Below are 12,136 nucleotides of genomic sequence, written 5' to 3'. Positions count from 1 at the left end.
TGGTGAGTACCACTCATGTTGTTTTTGCACAGTAGCAGCGTGAAACAGCCAGCTTCACCTGTTGCTCGCATTTTTAAGATGCTTTGACCTTTCAGAATAATCTGAGATAGGCTGGGCACTTTTCAGTGCTACAAATGACGGCCTTAGACCCATTCATGAGTTTGAGAGATATACAGCGTGAAATGATCTGATCAGGGTAACCACTATCCAAGACAGGACGCCTTTGATGTTTTACAGCTGACCTGAATTAGGGGCTGTGCCTGATTTATCCCAATTTTGTTGATTTGGTTTTCATTTAAAAGATTATCAAGCTTGCACGGTGAACAAATGGCTCAGGCCCTAATTACAAGGTTGTCAATAAGACCAATCTTATAATGTGTGGAACTGTAAGAATTCCAACACGTATAGTGACCAGTGAAGGTGGGCTTGTGGTAGGCTGTGATAGAGAATCCCCTGGCAGATTTCTCAACTACCACATTAAGGAAGGGGAGTTCATTTGACTTCCATTTCAAAGGTGCATTATGCCCATTAAGACATGTAAGGAAATTGTTATATGCAACTGCAGATTTTAAGTGTTGGATGACCAGCTATGATCTGCTTGAGGGGCGGAACAGACTCGACGGGCCGAATGGCCAACTCCTTCCTGCTCCTATTTCTTATTCTTCAACCTTGTCTTTCACATCTTCATTCAGTTGTTTTGAGTCCTGTTGAGGTCTATGGGAATGCTCTCTTCCATTAACTACCTTGGTAAAATAACATGCTCGTCCTCACCAAATCTTGGATTTAAACAGGAAAAGTCAAGTCAAAACAAGAGTGCGCCTGTTTTGGAGAGTTGACAGGATTTGCGATAAAGTGAAACTATAACAGTTTCGTTTCTTTGCGAAGGTGGAGCCTGGCTTTCTGACGTCTTTTGCTCTAGCGGTTAAATAAGGAGGCAAAAATCCCTCTCAAACTAACATCGCTGCAAGGATTGGAGATTTTGGTTTGGAGATCGGATAGGACGGGCTCAGGATGGTGGAGCAACAGCCCATTTATAACCCGGTATGTACCCGCAATCTGTCCCGGTCCCGCAGTAACAGGCTCCCTGCCGCCAGCCTCTGCTTAGACACTGCACCAGGATTAACAACTGTCCCCCAAATCCTTCACGCCCTTGGCTGATTGTCCTGTTTTCTGCAAATATCCTCGATATTGTATTCAATTCGGGGAGGAGCAAGTGAATAAATTCGTGGGGGAGTGAGGGAGAGGGTGAGTGAGATTTGGAGGAGTGAGGGAACTAGAGGAGTGAGGGAGACGGGAGGGGTGTGAGGAAGAGTGGGAAAATGAGGCAGATTTGGAGGGGTGAGGGAGAGAATGAGAAGGACTGGAGGAGTGAGGGAGAATGAGGCTGGGGTTGAGGGAGAGTGGGGGAGCGAGGGAGACTGGGAGGAGAGAGAGACTGGGGGAGGAGAGTGGAGGAGTGAGGGAGAGTGAGCGGAATGAGGGAAAAAATGAGGGACATTTGGAGGAGTGAGGGAGAGATTGAAAAAGACTGGAGTGATGGAGACTGGGGGAATGAGGGAGATGGAGCGAGGGAGAGTCAGGGAGACTGGGGGAGTGAGAGAGACAGAGGGAGACAGGGAGAGTGAGGGAGACAGGGAGAGTGAGGGGGAGTGAGGGAGAGAGAGGGTGGCTGGAGGGAACAAAGGAACGCGAGGGAGAATGTGGATTGTGTTGGATGGGATCCACCATTTCCTGCAGATCTGGAAGCATGCTATAACATTGGTGAGGGGGAGTGACGCTGACAGAGCAGCCAGGAACACAGAAACAGATGTGGTTGATTCAGCTCCACAAATCTTTTCCGCCATTTCCTGAGATCATGACTGATTTGTATCCTAAGTTCGTTCCTCATGGTAGTTAATGGGTTAAAACTGATGTCTTTGAGAGACTGAACTTTGCAGCATCTTATCAGTGTACTGCAACATTCAATATGTTCAATGTGAAATTCTTTATCTCCTCTTTGGTCTGCCACCTGTCCCATAAAACTATGGAGCTGCTTTCACATAAATAAAGTATTCTTGGTAATCCTGCACCATCACCACAGACACATTCTTAAATGCCATGTTGTCCTGTGATAATAGAAAAACAAATCCATTGTGGTATTTCACTGGGGAGTTGGGCCAGAGTCAGGCTCCCCCTGGGGAGCTGGAGGCTCTCTAGCAGATGTGAACTAAGTTGACATGACTTTTGCCCGAATTGAAAAGAAATGGATCGATTTAGATCTGAAATTTCACAGACATAAAGTTGGGCATAGTCCTGTAACTGTGTAATTATCCAAACTTCCTTGTAGTTTTTCGTTCAAAGTCTTTGTGTATTTTACAGTGATGTGGATTTATTAAGCTTGCCGTGATCAATTTAATTCGATCCATGCAAAAAGGGTTCTCATGGTGTAAAGTCACAGTTATGATTTACCCAAGATACCTGAATTTTGCTCAATACATTTTAGCTCTTTTTGGTTTTGTTTTTAAAACATTATTTGTGAGCCCACAACATGATTTTTCCCATCGGCATCATTCCTGCCTTAAGCAAAGGAACACGCATCCTCAGGAGGCTGAATGTCTGTGCTGTTATGATTCTGTGATAACATGTTCAAACAAACAGAAACAATTAGTTATCTCACTATTAACCTTGAACACAACCCAATGGGGAAAGACTTTGTTCAACCCCATTTAAAAAGTGTAGTGTTTTTTGTGTCTTGTTTCAATAGGATAAATATATAATAGGGTCAGATTAAACACCAAATTTTGTTCAATTATTATAATAAAAATAAAATACTGCAGATGCTGGAAATCTGAAATTAAAAACAGAAAATGCATGAAAACTCTGCAGCGTCCATGGAGAGAGAAAGAGAGTTAACGTTTCAAGTCTGAATGACTTTTCTACAGAGCTAAAGAGAAATAGAAATGTGATGGATTTTATACTGTTTGAGAGAGGGGTGGAACAGGTGGAACAAGATAGAAAGTCAGGGATAGGTGACGGCCAAGGAGAGATTGACAAAGATGTTGTGGACACAAGACAAAGGGAGCCTTAATGGTAGTGCTAAAGAGTAAAGAAGGTATTGATAGCGGCATAAGGATAAGAGAGCAGAAGTTGTTAATAGCAGAATAAAGCTCAGCACTCTGTGAAAACAAAGCATAAAAACAAGTAACGGATGGGTCTGTGGGGGAGGGGGGGTTGGGGTGAAAGGATATAAAAAATGAACAATAGTTCAATCATTTGTTGTTTGTTTAAAAGGCGTTTAAAGCCCCTATATTGTTAACCCTTGGGCAGTCAGCCAAGTCCATTCACAAAATGTCTTGCTGTTGCCACAAAATGGCAGAAATTCCTCTGATTTTTTTTGACCATTGTTAATCATGAATGGGCGGTCAGTTCCCTTATACCACTGCAGAGTCCAGTACGGTTATAGGGTTGATTTTCCAGGCAACTTTTCGTGATGGAAACTTGGAACTTCTATTTTCAAGGCAGCAGCAGCAGCTACACGTGTGCATCTGACTCTATAACTAAAGAAAAACTCTCTACGAGAGGTTCCCTGTGCTGCAAACTGATTGGTTCACACAGATCATGTGATCTTACAACACAAAATTATTCTTGAAGCCACAGTCCTATGTTTATCAAAACTATAATTACTACAAGTACAATCTGTCGCTGGGTCAAAATCCCTTCCTATCAACACTGTGGGTACGCCTACAACACATGGGTTACAGTAGTTCAAGAAAGCAGCTCACCACCATCACTCATTAGGGTTGGGTAATAAATGCTGGCCTTGCCAGTGATGCTCACATCCCATGAAAGAATTTTTAAAAACTAGGTGAATTAAGTGTCATAATTTCTTGCAAAATAGACCAAACTGAATGAGACAAAGCAAAACCACATTAAAGCTCTCAAGGCTTTAGATGCACTATGTTAAGACAATGTTAACACCTTAAACTGAATTAGTTCCTTAGACAGCAACAGTATGCACATTCTCCAATACTTAGTGCAGCATGAGCTGTGGACATCTCCAACCACATTAATTAGACTCAATATTAACTCCACATCCAGCTTAAATCACTCCTTCCTTGTTCTGGGGGACAAATTCAGAAATGCTAATTTTTACGTGACAATCTGGTACAGGCACGATGGGCCAAGAGGTCTCTTTCTGTGCTGTAAACTTTCTATGAATCTCATGTCCAGAACTAGAGACTGTTCACGTAATTTCTAATTTTATCATGACCACGAGAAAAGTCAAGTTTTCACACTTTTAGGAGTTGGATCACATACATGACCTGTTAACTCTGGGCAGCCCCAGTTGCACTTGCAGCGCTAGGAGAGCAGCTGCCCGGAATGCTGGAATGCTGGAGGGAAGGGGCCTCCTGCCTGACTCCAAAGGGCGACTCCTAGAGCCAGTCCATGTGCTCAGCCTTCACATTGTGCCCGGCCCCAGATCCCCCAGGAAAAATGCCACTTAAAGGAAGCCCCTACCCCCACCCACTTACCGATTCTCCTCCACTCACTGCTTAACATTACAGTATGAATATCTTTGTATAATGAAGATGTATTTGGTTTCATGTGATGTGGGGGGCATCACTGGTAAGGCCAGCATCTGTTGCCCATCCCTAATTGTTCTTGAACTGGGTGGCTTGCTGGGCCATTTCAGTGGGCAGTTAAAGAGTCAACCACATTGCTGTGGGTCTGGAGTCACATGTAGGCCAGACTGGGTAAGGATGGCAGATTTCCTTCCCTAAAGAACATGAGTGAACTGGATGGGTTTTTACAACAATTGATGATAGTTTCATGATCACCATTACAGAGACTAGCTTTATATTCCAGATTTATTCATTAAATTTAAATTCCACCAGCTTCTGCGGTGGGATTTGAGACCATGGTCCATAGAAGGTTACCCTGGGCCTCTGGATTACTGGTCCAATAACATTACCACTATTGCCTGGTGTTCCTGCTAGGGATGCGATTGGGTAAATATATTCATAATGTACAATGTGGTGGTTTTGTTGATGTATGGTCACAGAAGTTTTTGCGGAAACTCATTTACATATACCTGAACATAAAATCTCCCATGACTTGGCGCAGTCACATAGAATAATCAATTCCAAATTATTATTGACTGGAACAAGGCCAAACCAGCCTTAAAATTGCTGACGTAAAGTCATTTAAACTGCAGGTTTGCTCAAATACTTGCTGTAACTGAGGTGGTTGTAGAGCTGCTGGTCACTGTAAGTCATTGGCAATGGAATAACATGACCATGGGTGCCTGTGCACCCAAGAACCTGCACGCAGTGTAATAGACAATCCCCAACTCGAATGTGCCCAGTTGAACTTGTCATGACGACCTGGAGATAGGGGCAGTTTTGTGGGTGGGGATTGCTTCGGATGAATTGGAGGAGGTAGCGTAGTGGGAATGTCACTGGACTAGTAATCCAGACATGTAGGCTAATGCTCTGGGGATATGGGTTCAATCTCACTATGTCAGCTTCTGGAATTTAAATTCAGTTAATTAAAAAACAAAATCTGGAATTAAAAACTAGTCATGGTGACCATGAAAATATCATCGATTGTTGTAAAAATCCATCTGGTTCACTAATGTCCTTTAGGAAAGGAAATCTGCCATCCTTACCTGGTCTGGCCTACATGTGACTCTAGACCCACAGCAATGTGATTGACTCTTAGTTACCCTCTGAAATGGCCCAGCAAGCCATTAGTGCAAGGGAAAACAGGGATAGGCAACAAATGCTGGTCTTGCCAGCGATATTCAAATCCCATCAAAAATGTAAAAACAAAAGATTTTTGAACCAGCATTACAAACGTGTGAGGAAACCCGAGTGTAAATGGTAATGGGTGTAACCCACGTTTTAAATTCTGCCATCATTTGCACTATTTCAGTCAGTTTTGCCTAGATTTTGCTGATATCTGGGCCATGGTTTTGGTAAGGTACTTGGGATTCCACTAGGGAATGTTCAGTAAGCAGGAGATGTTAGATTAATGCAATATTCAGTTAATATTTTAAGCTGTTAAGATCTTTCTGGTGTTATATTATCGCAGTCTTTTTGCTCATATTGATAGAGGTGGGTGTGGGGAGGGGGTGGGAATCCTTTAGTTGATGATATGAGAAACCGAAAATTTCACCTGAACACAGTGATCCATGCCTGATGCTTTTTATCGCTGTTATATTGAAAGTGTGTCAGTTCTTTTTGGCAGTAAAGTGTTGGCAGTGTTAATTCAATTCTAAGCCAGTTGGTGAAGGATGAAACTAGTCACTAGTACTTTTCTTGATATTGGGTTTATTCACAGCATTACGTAGGTCTGCTTTCTACCTACTACCTTGTGTCCCAGCAGTCTCTTTTTATAAGTGCTCTAAGTACTTAATTAAAATTGCCCTTCACCTGTGTATCTTAACAATATGAATAACATACCATGAACATACCATTAACAGGGAGTGTCCATCTCTTTTGGTTTGCTTAATGATCAGCAGATTTATGGGGTTACATGCTTTCCTCCGCTGGTGTGGACTTCCCCAAATAAAAGTCATTCCCATTTTTTTTACAAAGATTTTATAGGGGATGGACAAGAGGGATTAGGGGAACACTGGGAGGGGGGGAGTCTTGAGACAAGAGGTGATTTCTGCAACTATGCAGGAATTCTGCAGCTGTGGAATTACGGGGGTAAGATGGAGTCTTGAGCATTCTGCTGCTTTTGTTTCAGATTATCCCCTTCACTGGAGTTATATTTGGTGGACTTCAAGATGGGAAGATGGTGATAATTCAAGGACAGGTGCCAGGGCACGCCAAGAGGTAACACTACCAGGAAAAGCAAAATCAAAGAAACTTCAGCTCCACAATCCTCCGGGGTCCCTCTGCTCCTTCCTTCATGCCCATCTCCGACTTTCATTGTTTCAACATTGGCAGTCAAGTCTCAGCTGCTGATGCCTGAGAGAATTCTCTCCCTAACTCTCTTCGCCTTTCTCCACAGTTAAGGCACTCTACCTCGTTGACCAAGCTTTAGGTTAGCTGTCCATAACATCTACTTAAGGGAGGGTCTCATTCTAACTGATAATCATTCCTGAAGCACCTTGAAATTGGTTCCATTCTTATTCAATTGTAATCAGACAATCACATGCAGTAGCTTCTCTTCCTGTTCCCGCACTGTTATCTCTGGTGTCCCCCAAGGATCTATCCTTGGCCCCTTCCTATTCCTCATCTATAAGCTGTCCCTTGGTGACATTATTGGAAAAGGTAGTGTTAGTTTTCACACGGACGCTGACAACATCCAGCTCTACCTCACCACCACCTCACTCAACCCCTCCACTATCTTTAAATTATTCAGCACCAGGTGAGCAGAAATTTTCTCCAATTAAATATTGGGAAGACTGAAGCCATTCCCTTTAGTCCCCATGACAAACTCCATTTCTGAGCCACCAAATCTATCCCTCATGCTGGCAAATGTCTGAGGGTGAACCAAGCTGTTCAGAACCTCAGTGTCATTTCTGATCCCAAGATGAACTTCTGACCACATATCCACAGATCCCTTAAGATTGCATATTTCCAGCCTTGTAACAACATCGGACTGTCCCTGTGTCAGCTCATCTGCTGCTGAAACCCTCATCCATGCCTGTGTTATCTCTAGACTCGACTATTCCAATGCACTCCTAGCTGGTCTCCCACATTCTACCCTCTGTAAACTTGAGTTCATCCAAAACTCTGCTGTCCTTGTCTAACTCGCTCTAAATCCCATCCACCCACCAATCTACACTTACTGACCTACATTGGCAACCTGGTTAAACAACATCTTGATTTTAAATTTCTCATTCTGGCTATCAAATCCCTCCATGGCTTCACTCCTCCCTATCTCTGTAATCTCCATCAGTTCCTCAACTTTCTGCACTCCTCTAATTCTGACCTCTTGAGCATCTTTATTTTTAATCATTCCACCTTTGGTGGCTATGCCTTCAGTTTCCAAGGTCCTAAGCTATGGAATTCCCTCTCCATCCCTTTACCTCTCTATCCTCCATTAAGATGCTCCTTAAAATCCACCTCTTTGACCAAGCATTTGGCCATCTGCCCTAATATCTCTTTATTAAGGCTTTATAAACTTGGCTTTATAAAGTTCCTTGAGGGATTTTGCGACATTTTATTACATTAAAGATGGTATATGTATATATAAAAGTTGTTGTTAATGACATTGCACAAGTTGTTGACAATCATCACTATTTGCCACTGTCTGCAAGAAATTCCATGTGAATCTGAATTTCATTTTTGCACAAAACTTGTGTTGCGTTGGAGGTTTTTTAACTTGTTCACAGTTTGGGAGGAGTGATTTGTCTATATGGGACCAGCCCCTTTGTCTGTAAGTGAATGCCGCCCATTTTTACAAAGGAAGTCTCTCCCCTTCCCCTTCCCTTTCCTCAAACTGCTCGACCCACTCAAATAGTCCACTGTGAAATTATATTGCAGAGCAGCTTTAAAGGATTCAGATCTGAGCGAGTCAAAATGCGGTGGAGATGAAAGAGTAATGAAATGTACCACTTCCTGATGATAATTCCAAAGATTTTTGAGGACTAGGCTCCTTGATGCAAAGATTCTGGTGGGAACAGCAGAGATTAAGCTGCTCTGGGATAAGTTACAGCCTAAACGCAAATTCCTGTTTAGTGACTATTAGGAACTGAGGGTCATGACCTCTCCAAATTTGGACCAGTGTCTCAGTAAATTGTGCAAAAAAAAAATCACTCCGTGGAAACTGGATCATCTCCCTCGCTAATATATTGGATGAAAGAACAAAATATAAATCAAGTAAAGGATAAAGTGCTTCTCAAAGTTGTCTGTGTTGGGGGATCTTCTTCAAGTAATGGCTCTCCCCGCCTCTCAGGGACCCACTGTAAATAATAGCTTTCTCCCAGGGAACCCCCTTCAGATAACAGAACACTCCCATGAGTTCCCCTCCTTCAAATTATTGTTGCTTCCGGGGAGCCCCCTTAAAATAATAGCACACTTCCAGGAACTTCCCTTTCAAATAATAGCATGCTCTCAGACATCTCCACCTTCAGATAATAGCATGCTCCTAGGGAACTCCCAACAAATAGACGGTCACTCCCAAGGACCCCTCCTCCTTTCGGGTAATAGGCTGCCCCTGAGACCCTTTACAAATGAGAATGAGAATCTGCTGTTGCAATGAATGTGTTTGTCAGCAATGCTGGTGTCTCAGGCCATTCCCAGTACTCTGGGAGTCATGTTTGGAGCACGTCAAGGAAGCCAAAAGACTGATTCTGTGCTTATGCCTTGTAGGTTTGCAGTGGATTTTCAGTGTGGTAGCAGTGCGAAGCCACGTGCTGACGTTGCCTTTCACTTCAACCTGCGTTATGATGAGGGGACCGTGGTCTGCAACACACTGGAGCATGAGTGTTGGGGATGTGAAGAGAGGAAGCCCCAGTTACCCATTTCCTGCGGCTCATACTTTGAACTGATCTTTAATGTACGCAGTTACTGTTTCCAGGTAAGAAGAAAGACTAATTGACTCCATGGGAACAGGGTCAATTCCTGTGGGTGAAAGCCTGGCCGATGTGACTGAAATCTAGTGTTGAGGTGATTAGAGATCTAGATCCATATTAGGTTCCTTGAAGGTACTTTGTATTCCAGCTTTCCTGAGAGTGGACACCGAGTAGGGTTGCCAATCCTCTAGGAATGCCCTAGTCTAATCCCGAGGACCTTAGCAGTGAGCCAACCAGGAGAAAAATCACAGGGGCGATAAAGAAATTATATTTTAAAAACATTTTCTCTAAGACTTTAACTTACTAATTAAAAAATATTTAAGTTTGGCCGGGAAGGTGGGGAGAGGGAAGGGCAGTTTGACAGTCAAGAATGATCCAGTCTACCCTATTTCCAATTGGAAAGTGAGGGGTCAGTGCCTGTGAGGATGGACAAGTCAGGGAACCAATAGATGTGGGAGTGGCAGAGTGGAATGAATCAGAGAGGCATGTGAGAAAACCCCAGGAATTGGCCCAACCGGAATTGGCAATCCAAACCTCAGGCAAGACATCGTTTGGGAATGGATAAAGAGACAGTACCATTGTGCCAGGCTGAGTGAGATGTGTATCAACATCTAGTCGGAAGCATGCATGACAAATGGACTTTGCTTTAACCCTGAATCTCGAGAACGGAACTTAATCTTGTAAGGAGTAAGGGAGAGTAATAAATCCAATGGGGAATTCAGGATAAACTTCTTTATCCGGAGAACGTGGAATTGGTTACCACAGCAGGTGGTTGGGGTGAATAGCAAGCAATAGATAAAAGACATGAGGGAGAAAGGACTAGAAGGATATGTTCATAGGGTGAGATGAAGTAAGGTAGGAGGGAGCTCACATGGAGCATGTAATAATTGAAGTAGATATTTGAATCTTAACCACTCCATGACCCAACAGGTATGGACATTGAGGATGGAACCTTCTGCCTTTTATCCTATCTAGAGGCCCCTCATGCTATATCATGTCTCTGGTCAGCATGATTGGGCCAAGATTACCTCATTAGTTGTCCATTGTCATGGTCTGGGCCAATACATAAGCCCCAAAGACTCTTCCTATTTTTTCCCCCTTTTACAGATTTGCTGTTTGCTGACATGAACCATTTTCTACAATTTCATTTTTTTGTTAACTATTAACGTCGCTAGTTTAAACTTAGTAACAGAAGGACTTTGACCTTTGTCCTTGTTGACACATAGACCATCAATATATACCCAGATAATTCTAACTCAGTGAAATCTCATTTATCATGTTTGTATATTTTAATGCTCACAGCTTTTTAAATATTTGTTTATGGGATGTGTATATTGCTGGCTAGGCTAGCATTTATTGCTCATCTAATTATCCTTGTTCAGAGTCTGGAGTCACATGTAAGCCAGAGAAGGTAAGGATTTTATTGAAATCAAATTTTTCCATCTGCTGTGATGAGATTTGAACACAGATCCTTAGAGCCTGGGTCTCTGGAATACTAGCCCAAAGACAATACCACTATGCCACCACCCCTAATCAATATATACACCAATATATACCCAGGTTAGAAAACTCTAACTCTAGCTCAGTAAAATCTCACTTTCTGCAACTGGTGAGCTGAGTAACTGCGCTGCAGCATAACCTTAGCATTGAATAATCTTAACCATCATGCTTTACTGCTTGGCTTTTAACCGTACAGTTACCCATAAATGAGATTTGTGTAGTTATTGATCAAATCTGATTATCAAAAACACATGGATCCTACAAGCATAAACATCAGAATGGACCTGTTGGGCTGAATGACCTGTTTCTGAGCTGTTAACACTATGTAAATTGTTAAGAGGTCAGAGGCCTGAGATTTAATAAATAACTTGATTATTTTCTCTCTTACAAAGGTTTCTGTGAATGGTCAGCATTTCATTGAGTATAACCACAGGCTGCCTTACACTAGAGTGGACACACTCAAGGTTTCTGGAGATGTCCATGTGAATGCCATCACCTTCAGGAGCCCAAACGTAAGTAATTTGTTGCCATTTGAAGGATGCAAAATAGGAGAGGGAGGCAGAGATCAGTCCAGTTGGAACCATGGTTTGAATTCTGACACTGAATGCTGGAGACAAAAATATGATTAAAAATCTTCATAACTAATGTGAGCATGTAAGCGCAAAGGATGGACTTTTATTTCAAAGTCAGTCTTTTGGTCTAGGTTTCCCTCCATTACCCTGCACAAAAGCATAGCTGGAAAAGTGGTGGGGGTGGGAGGGGTGAGATGAATTAGATAGTGAGGCCTCCTGGAGCCATAAAGCCCTGGCCTCAATTTCTCTCCCAGCCCAAGACATGACCACTGATGGTGGCTCTTTCCCTGTAAGTGCTAGTGGGTAACTTTACCTGAATTGACTAAAGTATGGAAGAATGTAGATTAAATCAGACACACTTTCTTACAAACTAAAGTATGAAAAATCAACAGTTGGAACGCATTTAAGAAATGAATGCACTAAGGGCATTGTAGAGATCCATTGGATGGATAAGTTAAGATGGGCTGAATGGCCATTCTCATCCTTAATGATCTAGTGACCTCCACCAATGTAGAGGTGCCAAGTGGAAATCACATCTTTGACCATGGGATAT

The 12,136-nt window shown here is 42.7% G+C and overlaps 1 protein-coding gene across 1 annotated transcript in view; it reads left to right on the top strand.

The window, feature by feature from the left end:
- The first annotated feature begins 861 nt into the window (after positions 1–861).
- Positions 862–12,136, top strand: part of LOC121272633 (galectin-9-like) — a 36,473-nt gene continuing 25,198 nt past the window's right edge. Inside the window, exons 1-4 of the mRNA XM_041179319.1 lie at positions 862–1,041; positions 6,733–6,821; positions 9,309–9,516; positions 11,404–11,523. Of these exons, the coding sequence (XP_041035253.1) occupies positions 1,012–1,041; positions 6,733–6,821; positions 9,309–9,516; positions 11,404–11,523 (447 nt within the window). The 5' untranslated portion in view covers positions 862–1,011. The remainder of the gene's footprint in view (positions 1,042–6,732; positions 6,822–9,308; positions 9,517–11,403; positions 11,524–12,136) is intronic.

The sequence above is a fragment of the Carcharodon carcharias genome, chromosome 34 (genome assembly GCF_017639515.1).
Source record: "Carcharodon carcharias isolate sCarCar2 chromosome 34, sCarCar2.pri, whole genome shotgun sequence".
NCBI lineage: Eukaryota > Metazoa > Chordata > Chondrichthyes > Lamniformes > Lamnidae > Carcharodon > Carcharodon carcharias.
This window is presented reverse-complemented; position numbering and strand designations above follow the sequence as displayed.